Source organism: Ranitomeya imitator, chromosome 1 (genome assembly GCF_032444005.1).
Source record: "Ranitomeya imitator isolate aRanImi1 chromosome 1, aRanImi1.pri, whole genome shotgun sequence".
Lineage (NCBI taxonomy): Eukaryota > Metazoa > Chordata > Amphibia > Anura > Dendrobatidae > Ranitomeya > Ranitomeya imitator.
This window is the reverse complement of record NC_091282.1, coordinates 693,169,999-693,192,568: the sequence shown is the minus strand read 5'-3', so window position 1 is coordinate 693,192,568 and position 22,570 is coordinate 693,169,999. Positions and strand designations below refer to the sequence as shown.

The 22,570-nt window shown below is 45.1% G+C and overlaps 1 protein-coding gene across 5 annotated transcripts in view; it reads right to left on the bottom strand.

The window, feature by feature from the left end:
• Positions 1–22,570, bottom strand: part of NPAS3 (neuronal PAS domain protein 3) — a 628,831-nt gene that overhangs the window by 4,184 nt on the left and 602,077 nt on the right. For all 5 annotated transcript variants that reach the window (XM_069730521.1, XM_069730552.1, XM_069730532.1 and 2 more), the window contains 2 exons: positions 14,616–14,763; positions 7,187–7,302 (listed from right to left, as the gene is read on the bottom strand). In XM_069730521.1, coding sequence (XP_069586622.1) covers positions 7,187–7,302; positions 14,616–14,763 — 264 coding nt within the window. The remainder of the gene's footprint in view (positions 1–7,186; positions 7,303–14,615; positions 14,764–22,570) is intronic.

The following is a 22,570-nucleotide window of genomic DNA, read 5'->3' as shown; positions in this document are numbered from 1 at the left end:
CCTAGTTTCTAATTTCCATGTACTGTATGTGTATTCATATTTCTACCACATGTTTTTGCATTGGCCAACCCCTTTAATAATGTAATTCAGTACGTGTGTACTTTTACAGCAATTTTCTATATGCATTTCATAAAATGACTTGTCACACATCCATACCTTACATAGATCACTGAAATATAAATTATATGCTTAATGAGAGCCTAAATTAAACAGGGAATCTGAAGGCTTACCTGAATTACCGTATATACTCGAGTATAAGCCGACCGAGTATAAGCCGACCCCCTAATTTTGCCACAAAAAACTGGGAAAACTTATTGACTCGAGTATAAGCCTAGGGTGGAAATGCAGCATTTACCGGTGAATTTCAAAAATAAAAATAGATCATTATTTCCCCATAGCTGTGCCATACAGTGCTCTGCACCGTTCATATTTCCCCATAGCTGTGCCATATACGGTGCTCTGCACCGTTCACTGTGCCCCATAGATGTGCCATATACGGTGCTCTGCACCGTTCACTGTGCCCCATAGATGTGCCATATACGGTGCCCTGCACCGTTCACTGTGCCCCATAGATGTGCCATATACGGTGCTCTGCACCGTTCACTGTGCCCCATAGATGTGCCATATACGGTGCTCTGCACCGTTCACTGTGCCCCATAGATGTGCCATATACGGTGCCCTGCACCGTTCACTGTGCCCCATAGATGTGCCATATACGGTGCTCTGTACCGTTCACTGTGCCCCATAGATGTGCCATATACGGTGCTCTGCACCGTTCACTGTGCCCCATAGATGTGCCATATACGGTGCTCTGCACCGTTCACTGTGCCCCATAGATGCTCCACATAAATCTCTGCCGCCGCCGCTGCTGCTGCTGCTGCAATAAAAAAAAAAAACACATACTCACCTCCCTTGATTGCAGCTCCCGGCGTCTCGTTCCGGCACCTCCATCTTCCCGGCGTCTCTGCTCTGACTGATCAGGCAGAGGGCGCCGCGCACACTATATGCGTCATCGCGCCCTCTGCCTGAACAGTCAGAGCGCAGACGCCGGGAAGATGGAGGCGCCGGCCGGGAAGATGGAGCGACGCTCGGCGGCTGGAACGAGGACAGGTGAATATGCTATACTTACCTAGTCCTGGCGATCCTCGCGCTGTCCCTCTGCCTGGTCTTCGGTGCCGCAGCTTCTTTCTCTATCAGCGGTCACCGACACCGCTGATTAGAGGAATGAATAGGCGGCTCCACCCCTATGGGAGGTGGAGCCGCTTATTCATTTCTGTAATGAGCGGTCCCACGTGACCGCTGAAGAGGGGAAGAAGCTGCAGCACAGAAGACCGTGGGACGGCAGGGACAGCGCGAGGATCGCTGGGACTAGGTAAGTATACCTCAGCGCCCTCTCCCCCTCACCCGCCGACCCTGCCACCCACCTTGACTCGAGTATAAGCCGAGAGGGGCACTTTCAGCCCAAAATTTTGGGCTGAAAATCTCGGCTTATACTCGAGTATATACGGTATGTTATTTTAATTATCATATTCCTGTTGACATTTAACTATCCACATACATCGAAGGAAATAATTATTTGATACCATGCTGATTTTGTAAGTTTGCCCACTGACAAAGACATGAACAGTCTATAATGAGGGAGCACCGTGCAGGTGAGTGTAATGGTTTTGCTTTTTTAAGTCTTTCCTGATGGAGCCAGGGATACCAGGAATGGGATGGGGCCAATTAAAAAAGAAAAAGGATGGGGCCAATCATACCAGGATAAGGATGGGGCCATGCACACCAGGATAGGGATGAGGGGGCTATGCATACCAGGATACGGATCAGGGAGCCATGCATACCAGGATAGGGATGAGGGGGTCCTGCATACCAGGATAGGGATGAGGGGGCCATGCATACCAGGATACGGATCAGGGAGCCATGCATACCAGGATAGGGATGAGGGGGTCCTGCATACCAGGATAGGGATGAGGGGGCCATGCATACCAGGTTAGGGATGAGGGGTTCCTGCATACCAGGATAGGGGATGAGGGGCCATGCATACCAGGATAGGGATGAGGGAGCCATGCATACAAGGATAGGGATGAGGGGGTCCTGCATATCAGGATAGGGGATGAGGGGACCATGCATACCAGGTTAGGGATGAGGGGGCCATGCATACCAGGATAGGGCTGAGGGGGCCATGCATACCAGAATAGGGATGAGGGGGCCCTGCATACCAGGATAGGGATGAGGGGGCCATGCACACCAGGATAGGGATGAGGGGGCTATGCATACCAGGATACGGATCAGGGAGCCATGCATACCAGGATAGGGATGAGGGGTCCTGCATACCAGGATAGGGATGAGGGGGCCATGCATACCAGGATACGGATCAGGGAGCCATGCATACCAGGATAGGGATGAGGGGGTCCTGCATACCAGGATAGGGATGAGGGGGCCATGCATACCAGGTTAGGGATGAGGGGTTCCTGCATACCAGGATAGGGGATGAGGGGCCATGCATACCAGGATAGGGATGAGGGAGCCATGCATACAAGGATAGGGATGAGGGGGTCCTGCATACCAGGATAGGGGATGAGGGGACCATGCATTGGCGTTGGCGTCTTCCTGCTCTCTGTGCTGCGACTGCTCAGGCAGAGGACGCGCACTGGTGACGTCATCGCACCCTCTGACCTGAACGTCACAGTCAGAGGATGGAAGACGCTGCAGCGCTGGAACTGGGAGATGTAAGTATCACAAGTGCTGGGGCCCGGATCAGGCGGGGGGGTCCACTCGCGGGGGCCGGCAGTGTAGCGTGCCAGTGTCCTCGACGGCGAGTGGGGCCCCTGCCTGCTCAGGGCCCCAGCACTTGCCCAGGTGCGCCAGGTGCTGACGCCGGCCCTGGGGCCATTCATACCAGGATAGGGATGAGGGGGTCCTGCATACCAGGATAGGGATGAGGGAGCCATGCATACCAGAATAGGGATGAGGGGGCCATGCATACCATGATAGGGATGAGGGAGCCATGCATACCAGAATAGGGATGATTGAGCCATGCATACCAGAATAGGGATGAGGGGGCCATGCATACCAGGATAGGGATGAGGGGGTCCTGCATACCAGGATAGGGATGAAAGAGCCATGCATACCAGGATAGGGATGAGGGGGCCATGCATACCAGGATGCATACCAGAATAGGGATGAGGGGGCCCTGCATACCAGGATAGGGATGAGGGGGCCATGCACACCAGGATAGGGATGAGGGGGCTATGCATACCAGGATACGGATCAGGGAGCCATGCATACCAGGATAGGGATGAGGGGGTCCTGCATACCAGGATAGGGATGAGGGGGCCATGCATACCAGGATACGGATCAGGGAGCCATGCATACCAGGATATGGATGAGGGGGTCCTGCATACCAGGATGCATACCAGAATAGGGATGAGGGGGCCCTGCATACCAGGATAGGGATGAGGGGGCCATGCACACCAGGATAGGGATGAGGGGGCTATGCATACCAGGATACGGATCAGGGAGCCATGCATACCAGGATAGGGATGAGGGGGCCATGCATACCAGGATAGGGATGAGGGGGTCCTGCATACCAGGATAGGGATGAAAGAGCCATGCATACCAGGATAGGGATGAGGGGGCCATGCATACCAGGATAGGGATGAGGGGGCCATGCATACCAGGATAGGAATGAGGGGGCCATGCATACCAGGATAGGGATGAGGGAGCCATGCATACCAGAATAGGGATGAGGGGGGCCATACACACCAGGGTAGGGATGAGGTGGCCATGCCTACCAGAATAGGGATGAGGGGGCCATGCATACCATGATAGGGATGAGGGGGCCATGCATACCAGGGTAGGGATGAGGGAGCCATTCATACCAGAATAGGGATGAGGGAGCCATGCATACCAGAATAGGGATGAAGGGGCCATGCACACCAGGATAGGGATGAGGGGGGCCATGCACACCAGGGTAGGGATGAGGGGGCCATGCATACCAGGATAGGGATGATGGGGCCATGCATACCAGGATAGGGATGAGGGGGCCATGCATACCAGAATAGGGATGATTGAGCCATGCATACCAGAATAGGGATGAGGGGGCCATGCATACCAGGATAGGGATGAGGGGGTCCTGCATACCAGGATAGGGATGAAGGAGCCATGCATACCAGGATAGGGATGAGGGGGCCATGCATACCAGAATAGGGATTATTGAGCCATGCATACCAGAATAGGGATGAGGGGGCCATGCATACCAGAATAGGGATGAGGGGGCCATGCATACCAGGATAGGGATGAGGGGGTCCTGCATACCAAGATAGGGATGAAGGAGCCATGCATACCAGGATAGGGATGAGGGGGCCATGCATACCAGGATAGGGATGAGGGGGCCATGCATACCAGGATAGGGATGAGGGAGCCATGCATACCTGAATAGGAATGAGGGGGCCATGCATACCAGAAAAGGGATGAGGGGGCCATGCATACCAGGATAGGGATGAGGGAGCCATGCATACCAGAATAGGGATGAGGGGGGCCATGCACACCAGGGTAGGGATGAGGGGGCCATGCCTAGCAGAATAGGGATGAGGGGGCCATGCATACCATGATAGGGATGAGGGGGGCCATGCACACCAGGATAGGGATGAGGGGGCCATGCATACCAGGGTAGGGATGAGGGAGCCATTCATACCAGAATAGGGATGAGGGAGCCATGCATACCAGAATAGGGATGAAGGGGCCATGCACACCAGGATAGGGATGAGGGGGGCCATGCACACCAGGGTAGGGATGAGGGGGCCATGCCTACCAGAATAGGGATGAGGGGGCCATGGATACCAGGATAGGGATGAGGGAGGCCATGCACACCAGGATAGGGATCAGGGAGCCATGCATACCAGAATAGGGATGAAGGGGCCATGCACACCAGGGTAGGGATGAGGGAGCCATGTATACCAGAATAGGGATGAGGGGGCCATGCATACCAGGATAGGGATGAGGGGGCCATGCATACCAGAATAGGGATGGGGCCATGCACACCAGGGTAGGGATGAGGGGGCCATGCATACCAGAATAGGGATCAGGGGGCCATGCACACCAGGGTAGGGATGAGGGGGCCATGCATACCAGAATAGGGATCAGGGGGCCATGCATACCAGGATAGGGATGAGGGGGCCCTGCATAACAGAATAGGGATTGGGCCATGCACTCCAGGGTAGGGATGAGGGGGCCATGAATACCAGGATAGGGATGAGGGGGCCCTGCATACCAGGACAGAGATGGGTGCCCTGCATACCAGAATAGGGATGGGGCCATGCACACCAGGGTAGGGATGAGGGGGCCATGCATACCAGGATAGGAATGAGGGGGCCATGTATACCAGAATAGGGATGGGGCCATGCATACCAGGATAGTGATGGGGGCAATGCATACCAGGATAGTGATGAGTGAACCATGCATACCAGGATAGGGATGAGGGAGCCATGCATACCAGGATAGGGATGAGGAGCCAGGCATACCAGGATAGTGATGAGGGGACCATGCATACCAGGATAGGGATGGGGGCCATGCACACCAGGATAGGGATGAGGGGGCCATGCACACCAGGATAGGGATGAGGGGGCCATGCATACCTGGATAGAGATGAGGAGGCCATGCATACCAGGATAGGGATGAGGGGGCCCTGCATACCAGGACAGAGATGGGGGCCCTGCATACCAGAATAGGGATGAGGGGGCCATGCATACCAAGATAGGGATGAAGAGGCCCACTCATCAATGCTTCAATTTTTTTGCCTAATTTCCTCCTCTAAAACCTAGGTGCGTCTTGTAGTCCGAAAAATTGTGGGATGATTATATGTATTATGTGTGATGTTGTATTTTTTTTGTATAGATCCTAAGTGGGCAGTATCTTGTTAGTGACTGGTGTGCTTGTGCCTCCACACTATATAAGGCTGCCACCTTTTTTAATGAGTATACTTGATAAAGACCAATGCTGGTCTGCCTACTTGAACTAGCAATATTGGGAAATCCTGACGATGTGCGCATTACACGCAGTCCGGATTCAGCACTCTGCAGTCACATACAGCGAAGCCAGACTTTTGTAGCAAGCCTGGACAACCCCTTTAAAGGGGTATTCCCATCTCCAACATCCTATGCCAAAATGTAATAGGTGTAAAAATAATAATATTAGCCATTATCTCCAATTGTAAATGTAGTATAGTTCTTCTGATTTGCTATGTCGCTTATCCCATGCAGGGCATTGCAGTAGCTTAGGTATCCATGGTTAGAACCACTAAAAACTGTCACTATATGAGTGGTCGTAACCATGGATACCTAAGCTACTGCAATGCTCTGCACATGGGATAAGTGACACAGCGAATCAGAAGAACCATACTACATTTCTAATTGGAGGTATTTGCTAATTATATTATTATTACACCTACTACATAATGGGATATGTAACTTCTTAGCAACACAGGATTCCTAGGCATGTGGTATACAAGAACAATAGCTGTTTTCCATCACATAGGCTTCTTGCATTACCTTTCTATGCGCTTTTTTAACGTGAGCGGAAAGTTCACATTTATGTTCTAGACCAGGGGTCCCCAACCTGTAACTCGGGAGCCACATGTGGTTCGCGACTGTCTGCCAGCTTGGTGCATTAGCTCCAGGTCTAGCAAACAGGTATGAAGAGTACATCTCAAAATTGTGAATATTTGAGTAGCCCAGCACAGAAGATAAGATCTGGATGTACATATATTGGGGTTTAGAGATGTTTTAGGTATGGTACGCTGGACAATGATTCTACCTATTAGAGGAGGTTCTTGAAGCTGGATGCAACAGAGTGTTGGGAGTCCATGATGGGATAACACTGAATTGGGGCTTTGTGGGAACCCCTGGATCTCAGTGTACTGCTTTGGAGTGATTTCTGTGGAAAAGCTTCGGTTATCATTATACCCATAATGGTGGCTTTGGTTGACACGACTTTGAGGGGGACATAAGCAGGATGTTGCTCGTGAACCCTCTCGGAGCTGAATATGGCTTGTGACCCTCCCTCAGTGATGAATGAGGCTCTCAAGGTCAAAAAGGTTGGGGACCACTGTTCTAGACTGAGACCTTCAATACATTATAAATATGTGAAAAGCAGAATAAAGTAAAGAGAAGTATGACGACTGCGTTACCTGAATTATCCTTGGAGTCTGAATCCGAGTCGGAGGTCTCTGAAGATTCCGATGTCTTTTCAGGCAGATGTGGCAGCTGAGCAATATCCATTGGAATGTCCTTGTATTCGGGCAAACTATTTCAGTAAAAAAGCAATGTGAGATGTTAGGGGTTAAATAGGAAAAGTTTTCAAAATGTGTAATTTTTTTGCTCAACTGGGAATTGTGCAAAAATGTTTGAAACTTTTGGCATTTGTATGCCAGCTTGAATTAGCTCCGCCAAAATGATCAGAGCTGGAGTGGGACCGAAACGGAACGGGGACCTGACCTCGCCTCCTGTCAAACTTATCAAAAATGAAAATACTAAGTCAGGCAGTGATTGGAGGAGCTTCTCAAGCGCGGAGGTGCACGCCACAGGGGAGATGCAGCTAATTTACGAGGGGCGTTCATTAAAGATTTCCCCTGACCCACTTCTATTTATCACAGGACACTGAAACTGCACATGTGTAATGAGATAAGTCTCTATAAGATACGTGCCAATTTGCAGCTCAGAACTGATAACGGTCTTGATTTCACAGGAATGTTGAAGTGATGTGAGGTTTGATAAAGGATCCAGTGGAATACAGAGAAGTCAAGTTCCTTTACGTGAAAGGCTGCACACCAATGGAGACGTTCGAAGAGATGAAGAGGTTTATAGTGATGATTCCCCATTATATGATGTAGTCAAGAACTGGCATCGTCAATTCAAATGTGGTCGGACTTCAGTGCATATAGCTCCAATTCCAGGGAGACCCCACTCTGCTACTGATGAACACACCATCCAGCAAGTGGAGGTCGCCATTTTGGAAAATTGCCGCGTAACCATTTGCCACCTAGCCGAAAATGTCAAGATTAGTCTGGAGTCTGTAGAAAAAATAATCCAAGACTAATTTCACATGCATAAGGTATCTCGCTGGGTTCCCTGGCTGCTCACACCTTTCCAGAAGCAAATACAAGTCGAATGCTCTCAGGCTCTATTGACGATGTGCCATGGAGACTAGGAGGACTTTTTCAACAGACTGATCACACATAATGAAAGCTAGGTCCATCACTAGGATCCTGAGACTAAAGTCCAGTCGATGCAATGGAAGCATCATGACTCACCGCCTCCAAAGAAGACACGTGCCCAACTCTTGGCAGGCAAGGTCATGCTCACAGTATTTTGGGACCAGTACAGAGTACTATTGATGGATTTCCTAGCAAAGGGTACCATGATCACTGGGGCATTCTATGCTTTACTGCAGCGGAAATTGCGGGAGGCCATCAAAACCAAGAGATGTGGTATGCTCACCAAGGGTGTCCACCTTCTGCAAGACAATGCACCCGTTCACAAGTCACATGTTGCCCAAATGGAAGCATGCTTCTGTAGCTTTGAAATTCTACCGCATCCCCCTTATTCACCCGACCACGCACCATCGGACTTCCACCTCTTTCCAACAATGAAGTTATTTTTGAAGGGTAAGCATTTTCCAGATGATGAGACTCTGATTTCTGAAGTCACAACGTGTCGACTTCTACAAGCGAGGTGTTTCCAGTTGCTTAAAGAGATGGGATAAGTGTGTGTCCCAAGGTGGCATCTATGTAGAGAAGTACTAATAACTGTGCCAAGTATCATTGCTCTCAGTCCACAGGAAGTGGGTCAGGGGAAATTTTTAATGAATGCCCCTTGTATTAACTGGCGTGCACCTCTTAGTTTGGCACTGCGTACTCCAGAAAGACTAGCATAGCGCACACTGCGTGTAAAGAACAGTCTTCATGAATTGGCCCTATAGTTTTTTTTATCATAAAAAGATAAGAGCGCAAATAAAGTTGACTATAATAAATATGAGCATATATAATATTGTATAAAAACTACAATATAGAATTAAAAATGTCAAACTCTGTCTCCAGTGAGGATTGCAGCCTATTGGTATTTTCCCACTAACATCTGCAGTAGATACTGGCCGCTGCACAGCTCTGACATTTGCAGCAGGTGGCACACTAGCTCTGCTCATTGTCTTAGTGCATCTCAGCATCCAATGGTTGAATTTTAAAAAACCTGTTTTGCTATTTCTCTCACTTGATAAAGCCATGTGTTAGCCTCTTGCTATTTTGTGTGGCAGGTTGATACAGGAGTGCAGTTACTGGTTCCTTGCACCAGCTATGTAACATACTTATACTATGCACATGTGTGTTTATGTGTAACATACTTATACTATGCACATGTATGTTTATGTGTACCGTATATAAACTCGTGACTGTATCTTAACCCCTTCATGACGCAGCCTATTTTGACCTTAATGACCTGGCCATTTTTTGCAATTCTGACCAGTGTCCCTTTATGAGGTAATAACTCAAGAACGCTTCAACGGATCCTAGTGATTCTGAGAATGTTTTTTCGTGACATATTGGGCTTCATGTTAGTAGTACATTTAGGTAGATAATTTTTGCGTTTACTTGTGAAAAAAAACAGAAATTTGGCGAAAATGTTGAAAATTTCGCAATTTTCAAATTTTGAATTTTTATTCTGTTAAACCAGAGAGTTATGTGACACAAAATAGTTAATAAATAACATTTCCCACGTGTCTACTTTACATCAGCACCATTTTGGAAACAAAATTTTTTTTTGCTAGGAAGTTATAAGGGTTAAAATTTTACCAGCGATTTCTCAATTTTACAACAAAATTTACAAAACCATTTTTTTAGGGACCACCTCAAATTTGAAGTCAGTTTGAGGGGTCCATATGGCTGGAAAAACCCAAAAGTGACACCATTCTAAAAACTGCATCCCTCAAGGTGCTGAAAACCACATTCAAGAAGTTTATTAACCCTTTAGGTGTTTCACAGCAGCAGAAGCAACATGGAAGGAAAAAATAAACATTTAACTTTTTAGTCACAAAAATGATCTTGTAGCAACAATTTTTTTTATTTTACCAAGGGTAAAAGGAGAAACTGGACCTCGAAAGTTGTTGTCCAATTTGTCCTAAGTACGCCGATACCTCATATGTGGGGGGAACCACTGTTTGGGCGCGTGACAGAGCTCGGTAGGGAAGGAGCGCCATTTGACTTTTTGAATGAAAAATTGGCTCCAATCTTTAGAGGACACCATGTCGCGTTTGGAGAGCCCCTGTGTGCCTAACGATTGGAGCTCCAACACAAGTGACCCCATTTTGGAAACTAGACCCACTAAGGAACTTATCTAGCTGCATAGTGAGCACTTTGAACCCCCAGGTGCTTCACAAATTGATCTGTAAAAATGAAAAAGTACTTTTTTTTTCTTCACAAAAAAATTCTTTTTGCCTCAATTTTTTCATTTTCACATGGGCAACAGGATAAAATGGATCCTAAACTTTGTTGGGCAATTTCTCCTGAGTACACCGATACCTCACTTGTGGGGATAAACCACTGTTTCGGCACACGGCAAGGCTCGGAAGGGAAGGAGCGCCATTTGACTTTTTGAATGAAAAATTATCTCCAATCGTTAGCGGACACCATGTTGCGTTTGGAGAGCCCCTGTGTGCCTAAACATTGGAGCTCCCCCACAAGTGACTCCATTTTTGAAACTAGACCCCCCAAGAAACTTATCTAGATGCATAGTGAGCACCTTGAACCCCCAGGTGCTTCACAAATTGATCTGTAAAAATGAAAAAGTACTTTATCACAAAAAATTCTTTTAGCCTCAATTTTTTTCATTTTCACATGGGCTACAGGATAAAATGGACCTCCCAATAAACTAAACTAGATGTGCGGTGAGCACTTTGAACCCCCAAGTGCTTCACAGAAGTTTATAACGCAGAGCCGTGAAAATAAAAAATCATTTTTCTTTCCTCAAAAATTATTTTTTAGCCCGCAATTTTTTATTTTCACAAGGGTAACAGGAGAAATTGGACCCCAAAAGTTGTTGTCCAGTTTGTCCTGAGTATGCTGATACCCTATATCTGGGGGGAACCACTGTTTGGGCACACGTCGGGGCTCAGAAGAGAAGTAGTGACGTTTTGAAATGCAGACTTTGATGGAATGGACTGCGGGCGTCACGTTGCATTTGCACAGCCCCTGATGTGCCTAAATAGAAGAAACCGCCCACAAGTGACCCCATTTTGGAAACTAGACCCCCCAAGGACCTTATCTAGATGTGTGGTGAGCACTTTGAACTCCCAAGTGCTTCACAGAAGTTTATAACACAGAGCCGTGAAAATAAAAAATAATTTTTCTTTCCTCAAAAATTATTTTTTAGCCCGCAATTTTTTATTTTCACAAGGGTAACAGGAGAAATTGGATCCCAAAAGTTGTTGTCCAGTTTGTCCTGAGTATGCTGATACCCTATATCTGGGGGGAACCACTGTTTGGGCACACGTCGGGGCTCAGAAGGGAAGTAGTGACGTTTTGAAATGCAGACTTTGATGGAATGGACTGCGGGCGTCACGTTGCATTTGCACAGCCCCTGATGTGCCTAAATAGAAGAAACCGCCCACAAGTGACCCCATTTTGGAAACTAGACCCCCCAAGGACCTTATCTAGATGTGTGGTGAGCACTTTGAACTCCCAAGTGCTTCACAGAAGTTTATAACGCAGAGGCGTGAAAATAAAAAATCTTTTTTTCCTCAAAAATGATTTTTTAGTCCGCTAGTTTTTATTTTCACAAGGGTAACAGGAGAAATTGGACCCCAAAAGTTGTTGTCCAGTTTGTCCTGAGTACACTGATACCCCATATGTGGGGGTAAACCACTGTTTGAGCACACGTCAGGGCTCGGAAGGTAAAACGCACTGTGGATTTCCTGCATTTTTTGTACGGATTTCACCTGCGGTTTTACACCTGCGGATTCATATTGAGGAGCAGGTGTAAAATGCTGCAGAATCCGCACAAAGAATTGACATGCTGCGGAAAATACAACTCAACTTTTCCGCATGGTATTTTACGCACCATGAGCACAGCAGATTTGCTTTTCCATAGGTTTACATGGTTCTGTACACCGCACGGAAAACTGCTGCGAACCCTCAGCCAAATCCGCACCGTGTGCACATACCCAAATTCCAACCCTAATTCTAACCCTAACTCTAATTCTAACCCTAACCCTAATTCTAACCCTAACCCTAGTTCTAACCCTAACCCTAGTCCTAACCCTAAAGCTAATCCTAACCCTAACCCTAATTGCAACCCTAACCCTAGTTCTAACCCTAGTTCTAACCCTAAGGCTTCTTTCACACTTGCGTCGTGTGACGTACGTCACAATCCGTCGTTTTGGGGAAAATAGGATCCTGCAAATGTGCCTGCAGGATACGTTTTTTTCCCATAGACTTATATTGACGACGGATTGCGATGTACGGCCACACGTCGCGTCCATCGTGCACTGGATCCGTCGTGTTTTGGCGGACCGTCGTCACGAAAAAACGTTCAAGGGAACATTTTTCCGTACGTCGCATCCGCCATTTTCTACCGCGCATTCGCGGCCGGAACTCCGCCCCCTCCTCCCCGGACTTCAGAATGGGCAGCGGATGCGTTGAAAAACTGCATCCGCTCCTCACGTCGTACACAAATTTCACAACGTGCGTTGGTACGTTGCGTCAACGCTTAGCGACGGAGCCGTACCGACACAAGTGTGAAAGAAGCCTAACCCTAGTTCTAACCCTAACCCTAGTGGAAAAATAAAAATAAATATAATTTCTTTATTTTATAATGTTCCCTACTTATGGGGGCGATAAGGGGGGGCTATTTACTATTTTTTTTATTTTGATCACTGTGATAGGATGTATTACAGTGATCAAAATGAATGAACGAATCTGCCAGCCGGCAGATTTGGCGGGCACTCTGCGCATGCGCCTGCCATTTTGCAAGATGGCGGCGCCCATCCTGGAAGCCGGACGGACCCCGGGAGGGACCCCAGGACTCGGTAAGTATGGGTGGGTGGGATCGGACAGCGGGGGGGCGCCAGACAGGACGGGGGGCGGAGGGGAGAGGAGTGCAACGGGGACAGAACGGAGGAGTAGGAAAGGCTGACAGCGGTGCCGCTGTCAGTCGGTGGGGGGGCAGATTGGGGTCTCCAGCCATGGCCGATGATATTGCAGCATCGGCCATGGCTGGATTGTAATATTTCATCAATTTTCATTGCTGAAATATTACGATTGCTCTGATTGGATGTTTCACTTTCAACAGCCAATTAGAGCGATCGTAGCTACGGGGGGGCAAAGCCACCCCCCCTGGGCTGAAGTACCACTTCCCCTGTTCCTGTAGGTCAGGTGTAATTGGAGTTAACCCTTTCACCCGGCCTGCAGGAACGCAATGATTCTGTGACGCAGCATATGCATCACAGGTCGGATTGGCACCGACTTTCATGACGCATATGCTGCGTCACAGGTTGGGAAGGGGTTAAAGGGAATGTCCAGTACTGGGCAAAATTGGATTACAAGCTTTAATGCTTTCAAATATAGGACTCTGCTGCTCAAGCGTTGCATCTTTGATGCTTCCCGACGGTCATTCTTTACCAAGCTGCAGTAGTGATATTCCAACTAGAAAATATGACTGCTGCAGCCAGTCACTGGCCTCAGTGGTCTTATGCCATCTACTCTGCATCAATGCGGAGGATAGTGACTGGTTGCAGCAGTTAATTGTTGTAGAACGAGCAATGCTGCAGCCCTTTAAAAGAAGAGAAGTGGAAAAGCAGCAATGGAGACATAGGCCCCTCAGTGCTTACTAAGTTATGGTAAAGCATTAGCTGCCTGCACAATAATTTGACTCAGTCCTCGTTTAAGCAGTCTTATAAAAAAAAACACACTACACTAAGCTACATATATACAGCGGGTGAAATAAGTATTGAACACGTCACCAGTTGTCTAAGTAAATCTATTTCTACAGGTGTTTTGACATGAAATTCTCACAAGATGTCGGTAACAAGCCATCCAATCCACACAGGCAAATAAATCACCATAGATGTCCATAAATTACATGTAATAATGGGAAATGACACAGAGAAAAAGTATTGCAGAAATAAAGATCTACAATGTCATGGAAAGTCATGATGCCAGTTATTAGAAAGCAATCCTGTCACTTAGTGACAAATAATATCAGCTGGTTCAACTGAAGGCCTATAAAATGTGCCACACAAGAAACATCTAATGAAGGGTAAAACCAGTGAGCTGTCTCAAGACCATTGCAACCTTATTGTTGCAAAACATACTGATGGCATTAGTTACAAAAGAAGTGAGCATTGTCAGGGCCATAATCTGGAAGTAGAAAAAACATCCTTTCACCATAATCCGGCCACGGCCAAGGCCTCCACTTTTTATGGCTTGATAAAGGCTCTGCATGGCCAAAACCTTGCATGTGAATCTCCTTGTGTACCAATAAAGTAACCTGAAGGAGGACATCTGCCGCCTTTGTTTCTGGATTTCTTGGGTTTTCATTTAGGTGATGGGGAGATATAAAGCTTGAAATTACCTGAGGATATAGTTGACCCAGATGATGTTTCTCTCATTGGCATTTTTAGCATTGAATGAGATGGTAGCACAAGACTGGACCCAAATGTAGCCACCATTCTTCTGCATCCATCGGTAATACTTGGTTACACACTGGCCCTTGTTCAACACTGCAGAGAAAACACACATGTTTAGTTCTTTCATTGTTTGGCAGAGCAATCAATGCACAGATAAATCTGATATATTAAGAGGACTGATAGCAACAGAGTACTGATAGCCGCTAGCGGCAGGTGAGCTCCACCGTCACATAGCACTGCACTTACAGAACAGGAGTGTGCCTTCTAAGCGTTGGGAGTACAGCACTAAACTCTACTGCTATCACATTAAAGTCTCTCTCCGCCAGCCTCTTAGAGGTTATTTGAAGGTATTTGTGCAGCTTTGATCCCTGGGCTCATTTTGGGGGATTCCAGCCGGCCAGAAAATACAGCATTTTCTTTTCATCTTGTCAGAGAGAATTTACAGCTCTCAGATGAACAAAATCCCAGTCGGAGAGATGGGGTGGGGTGTTGGGGGGACCTGAAACCATGGGAGTTAATATGTGAAGACAGCATAGGGAGAGGTTTTCAGAGATGGAGGAGAAAGAGGAAAGAGTGATAAATAGTGATGGTGTCATATAAAGGAAAAAACATTGAGGAATATACTTCACACCGCAGCTAAAATCAGCAACACTAGTGTTGCCAGCGGCAGAAGTAGAACATTACTACAAGCAATGGCGAAGTATTACAACTTTATTGGTAGAACTCCCAAAAATGTTTCAATCACTCGTCCTATTATACAAAATATGAATGGAAAACTGAAATGTAATCTATTTTTGTAAAAAAAAAAAAAGGTCAATGTGAATATAGAATAAGTAGCTTTGTGTCAAGTATGCAGTAAAGTGGACTTTTATTTGGAAGGCTTTGCTAATGGTATACTGCCAGGAAGACACCATTGATATCGGTCCAACATCTAGATGAAAACATTCATTGAGCAGTTGTTACGTACAGAGACAAATTGCAGAATTGTCATAATTGCACTAACAGGAACCAAAGATTATCCAGTTCCCGGAAGCCACACTACTGAACGAGCTACTGCAGATGCTGGACAGATCCCTTTCTAGTGCAAGGGACAAATTGTACCCAGGTCTGATAACTTCTAAGCGTTTTGTTGCAGAACTCTTTCATTTCACTATTCAGGCTATTTGTGAGAACTGCCATTGCACTCCCTATTTGCCACGTTATTAGGCTTTGCTACTTACCAAGCTATGTGAAGTCTGGCTTTCCATGCTTATTCCATATCAAACACTTCCTTGTGTCTACAGTGCCAAGCCCGTGGAAGGAGACTTATAGGACATGCAATGCTCCTCTGAGAAATTAAATATGCAACTCTTCAGAGAGGAAGAGGACTAGAACTCTAGTGCCACCGTTTGGGGGTGACAATTCTAAATGTCAATATAGACTCTTTAACAAATTTTGCTGTATGACCACAAAGCACAAGGTCTGCTTTGGCTAAGCGAGGAGCCTCTGATGGGATCTAATGGGGAGTGTTTCGCCTTGTGAAGAGCATCAAGTTGGAGTAAGTAGACTTATAGGCCATGCAATTCTCATTTCCCAGATGAGCATTTACACTTGCTTGACACCCTCCAAAAAGGAGAAACTTTCCCCTGTCAGTGGCCTCTCACCAAGCCAAATCTGATGCTTTGCACTGATGAAGGTCAAACACTCCAAAACATGTGTCTGCAAAGGAAGTGTCTATTTTGACTACTTTATTCTAAGTCATGTGTTATGGATTGCTAATGGGTGAATATAAATTTTTAGGATTGCTACCCCCAATAGGTGACCCTAGAGTACAAATACTCTTCCTTTCTGAAGAACTTGACCCAATATTGGACATCGCTTTCTTAAACATTATCATGTTTATGAAGTTAACGATGTTTTTATGATTTTGACACTTAACTGGTCAGCGGTTACATACAAAAAATCTACTGAAATCTGCAGACATTTTGATCATATCAGAAACTACCATCATTCATAAGCACTTGACAATATTATGGGCTTAACAGAAATATGTAACATGATTTAGTACAGGTAATGTGTCTGAAACTCTACCCACCCAAGGGGTCACAAATGGGAGCAGGGTTTTAAATCATATGGCAATGGGTGGGCAGAATTTGGGTCGGTGTGTGGCCAGCCACTCAGCATGCTCTCACTCTAAATGGTTTAATTTTTCAATTAGACTTTTCCCTATGGACACCCATGTTGCTATGCCATAATAAATAAATCTAGTATTCATTTGGTGTTACTAATCTGCAGCTAGCTTTGTCCTCTAAACCGATTAAGAAGGAAATTGGCCACGGGATGTCTTGTCTAATCCACAGCATTGTTTTCTCATTTTCACACATATTATATCTAAATTTCATCTTTGTAAATGATCTGCAGCTTCCATCTTGTTTCCATCCTGAGTTGGCATCCTGCATTTTAGTAAACAGCTGCATGTAAAATTCTGCAGGATTTGGAGCTGAAATTGGCCAACAGTTCTAGTTGTCAAAATAAAGCTGTACTTGCAGTTTGCTCCTGTGATTTGCATCCTGCTGTTCTGGAAGGAGGTAAGTCAATATTAAGTCTTCTGATATAGTGGATGGCCATACAATTATGATTGCTGTTCTGCTGATAGGTATCTCTCCTGACTGCTCCCATATCCATGCACTGGTGACATGCTTGTACTCTCAGTAGAAAGGCATAACAAGATATGACCCAAATAATGGGTCCAATGGAAAAGAGATCCATGATAAAAAATTTATATTTATTGAATAACAATTTAAAGTTCACCCAAATACTGATCATCCCGACGCGCGTTTTGCTGGAGGAAGCTGGTGGCAAAACGCGCGTCAGGGTGAGGGGATGCCGAGGTGACCTCCACCAGCATAATTCGCACTGCCTCCTTACACTCAGGTAAAAAAACAGCACTTAACACTTTATAACTTTTGGCATCACTCTGTCTTTATCACAGCAGGAAATTGGTACTACAAATCAAGATATATATTAAGGTGTGATCAATATTTGGGTCCCTTTACATTTTATTCATTTGCACTTTGCAAATACATGCTTTATCTGATTGGACCTCTTTACTGTTCATTCTATTTTACTACAGAACTAATTGGAGATTTCTCCATACTATTGAAAGACCTAGTGTATTATTGCCAAACCATCATTTTACCTTGTGCTAGTAATCTGCTGTTTTATAAGGAATTGGAATTCAATACAATTTTACTTATTCTATTACATACAGTATATTCTATTCTTGTTGTTTTAGTTGCCACCTCTAAGCGCCCCCCTTTCTGTGACATCTCTGCTTATTTTAAAAATGAATTTTAAATTGTTATTCAATAAATATTATTATTTTTTTATCATGGATCTATTCTCTATTTGACCCGTTATTTGGTTTGAATCTTGTTATGCCTGTAGTTTATGAAGTGCCTACAAAAATAATTGCAGATTTTTTATTTAATTAATTCTCATTAGAAAGTATATACAGTGGGGCAAAAAAGTATTTAGTCAGTCAGCAATAGTGCAAGTTCCACCACTTAAAAAGATGAGAGGCGTCTGTAATTTACATCATAGGTAGACCTCAACTATGGGAGACAAACTGAGAAAAAAAAATCCAGAAAATCACATTGTCTGTTTTTTTAACATTTTATTTGCATATTATGGTGGAAAATAAGTATTTGGTCAGAAACAAAATTTCATCTCAATACTTTGTAATATATCCTTTGTTGGCAATGACAGAGGTCAAACGTTTTCTGTAAGTCTTCACAAGGTTGCCACACACTGTTGTTGGTATGTTGGCCCATTCCTCCATGTAGATCTCCTCTAGAGCAGTGATGTTTTTGGCTTTTCGCTTGGCAACACGGACTTTTAACTCCCTCCAAAGGTTTTCTATAGGGTTGAGATCTGGAGACTGGCTAGGCCACTCCAGGACCTTGAAATGCTTCTTACGAAGCCACTCCTTCGTTGCCCTGGCGGTGTGCTTTGGATCATTGTCATGTTGAAAGACCCAGCCATGTTTCATCTTCAATGCCCTTGCTGATGGAAGGAGGTTTGCACTCAAAATCTCACGATACATGGCCCCATTCATTCTTTCATGTACCCGGATCAGTCGTCCTGGCCCCTTTGCAGAGAAACAGCCCCAAAGCATGATGTTTCCACCACCATGCTTTACAGTAGGTATGGTGTTTGATGGATGCAACTCAGTATTCTTTTTCCTCCAAACACGACAAGTTGTGTTTCTACCAAACAGTTCCAGTTTGGTTTCATCAGACCATAGGACATTCTCCCAAAACTCCTCTGGATCATCCAAATGCTCTCTAGCAAACTTCAGACGGGCCCGGACATGTACTGGCTTAAGCAGTGGGACACGTCTGGCACTGCAGGATCTGAGTCCATGGTGGCGTAGTGTGTTACTTATGGTAGGCCTTGTTACATTAGTCCCAGCTCTCTGCAGTTCATTCACTAGGTCCCCCCGCATGGTTCTGGGATTTTTGCTCACCGTTCTCGTGATCATTCTGACCCCACGGGGTGGGATTTTGCGTGGAGCCCCAGATCGAGGGAGATTATCAGTGGTCTTGTATGTCTTCCATTTTCTAATTATTGCTCCCACTGTTGATTTCTTCACTCCAAGCTGATTGGCTATTGCAGATTCAGTCTTCCAGCCTGGTGCAGGGCTACAATTTTGTTTCTGGTGTCCTTTGACAGCTCTTTGGTCTTCACCATAGTGGAGTTTGGAGTCAGACTGTTTGAGGGTGTGCACAGGTGTCTTTTTATACTGATAACAAGTTTAAACAGGTGCCATTATTACAGGTAATGAGTGGAGGAAAGAGGAGACTCTTAAAGAAGAAGTTACAGGTCTGTGAGTGCCAGAAATCTTGATTGTTTGTTTCTGACCAAATACTTATTTTCCACCATAATATGCAAATAAAATGTTAAAAAAACAGACAATGTGATTTTCTGGATTTTTTTTTCTCAGTTTGTCTCCCATAGTTGAGGTCTACCTATGATGTAAATTACAGACGCCTCTCATCTTTTTAAGTGGTGGAACTTGCACTATTGCTGACTGACTAAATACTTTTTTGCCCCACTGTATTTGTGTTACTTATATAGCGCCATTAATCCGCAGCGCTTTACAGTTATTATCATCACTGTACCCATTGGGGCTCAGAATCTAGATTCCCTATCAGTATATCTTTGGAGTGTGGGAGGAAACCCAAGCAAACATGGGGAGAACATACAAAATGCTTGCAGATGTTGTCCTTGGTTGAATTGGACCCCAGTGTTGCAAGGCTGCAATGCTAACCACTGAGCCACTGTGCTGCCCTACACAGTTGCTGGTAGTCCATGTGCTACCATACACAATAGATGGTTGGACAGCACCACCAAAATTAGTAGCTTGAACTGTATGATTTTATGGACCCATTTATCCCTTTGTGATTATGGAATCCCTCCACACTGGTTGCTTACTTTTTTTTTACACATGTATCATGTGCGATTTCCATTTTGAGAAAAGCTGCATTACAGGAGACTTGTTGCTCTGAGCTATAAGTCAGAACCTGTGCTAGAAAAATAATACAATGTACTGTGTACGAGGTTAAAGGGAACCGGTCACCCCCCCCCCCCCCAGCTGTTTGTAACAAAAAGAGCCACCTTGTGCAGCACTAATGCTGCATTCTGACAACGTGGCTCTTTTAGTTCTGCATGCTGTAACCGCAGAAATAATCTTTTTTTAAATCTGTCCCTCATACCTTGAAATAGTGCTGGGGCAGGTCTTTCCCCCCCCCCTAATCCAGACGCAGCACAGCCGTCACTCATAGCCTCTTGGCGCTGGGCGCTGGCTGTGGTGCGTCTGGATTAGGGGGGGAAAGACCTGCCCCCAGCACTATTTCAAGGTATGAGGGACAAATTTATTATTTCTGCGGTTACAGCACGCAGAACTAAAAGAGCCACCTTGTCAGAATTCAGCATTAGTGCTGCACAAGGTGGCTCTTTTAGTTACAAACACCTGGGGGGTGACAGGTTCCCTTTAAGAAATACATAATATATTGATCCCTGATGAAACATTTGTGAAACGCGCATTGGGTGTTTGGCGAGTGAGCATCTATCGCTCTTTAAGTGATTCCATTTTTGGGAACTACTCTGTTTTGGCACTTTGAATTACTGTGTGGATATGTATATGTCATACCATTTTCTTATTAACTATTTGTATAATTATGCATATCTGCATGTGCTCTCTGTGTTTATTATTTTATAATTGGGGCTCCCTCATTAACTCACCCACCAATTTGTTGTAGTGTCTTTTAATAGTTCATAAAGTTCATTTTTAAAATAATAAACAATTGTATATCCTTTAGTCTTGCCACACATTTATTGATTTTGGTTTCAAATATATAATATGAATACCAGACAGAAAAATAAACCAGGGGATTAGTACAGAAATTGGGGTGCCTTTACACTTCCCAGATATTGAGTAGAAGCATTGCAAAGAACGGCCAGTGAAAATAGCCGGCCAACTACCTAACAAAGGAGCATTTTGTCAGATGAGGTTGCTTAAAAATGATCAGTTTTGGAAGCACGTCATTCTTTGCAAACAGGACATGTGCTGCCGAGAAAAATGATATTCTAGGCACACAGATCTATTGTATTAACAGTCATGTTAACAGTCAATCACAGTTATGTGAGCATAGAAGTCTGGTTTCCATCTATAAACCGAATAATAATAATAATCACAGGTTGGCAAATATGTAGCCAACAGGTGATTGTGTGAATGTATCCTAAGGTGCAGTACAAACTGATATGGGATTAGTTGTCGGTGGGTTATATCATATTAAACATGTCTGGAAAGAAATCATGACATTTTAAAATGGTTTGGATAGGTTATCAACATTAGATTGGTGGGTGTCCGAATCCTGGCACCCCCAAAGTTCAATTGTTATTAAGTCCCATGGTGGCTGGATTGATAAATATTGGATGGAGTTGAACAGCACAGCTCCTTTTATTATGTAGTGGAGCTCCTTTTCATTTTAGTAACAGCTGAACTGCAGTATTCGTCAGCGTCAACTACAATAAAATACAACAAAAATAATACAATAAATGAAATAATGAGTGGGCATTATAGGTGCACATCCTTTTGCTGGAATGTCTAAATGGGAACTGCACTTTCAAGAAACTTTGCATAAACCAGTAGTACAAGCAAATATAAGAAACTTTGTAACTTATCTCATTGGGGAAATCAGCTTTCTTTCCCACATATCAGATAATTCATCCCCTGCTACTTGAACTCACTATTCACTTTGAAAATACAGTTCAAATCCTACTTCTAGCATGGTGAGGTGTCAGGTTACAGAGCCTATTATACTCTATGTATGGAGAGATGCAAGAGAAGTGAGGAAACAAACAGATGGAGACAGAAAGATTGTGCTGAGCTTTCCAACAAGTCTTTTATCTCATCCCAAAGCTGGATTCACATCTACACTGATCACTACTGCTTTATAATTTCCTTCATGCTGCAGCTTCTCACTGTCTGCTAAGGAATGAACAGCAGGAATCCCTCTTTGTGTGCTGTGTTGTGTATGGGAAACATAGCAGAGCCTGCAAAGGGGGAAACTGGGGAAAAGGCTGAATAATATAATTGCAAGATGGAAGGTTATTTTTCATGTACACACCAGCCAGCCTATTTTGAAAAGATACTTGACGGTACAGTAACCTTTTAAGTGCCTGAAGATTGAAGAAACAGATCCATTCATATCTGATTATGGTAACTGAGCATTAAAAGATACACAAAATAAATAAAAGAAAAAATTGTCTGCAAAGTAAAGTGAGTTTGTGCACATTGCAAAACGCATGGTTAATGGCGAGTCTTTGCATTGAGATTTATATGTTGTGGGACACA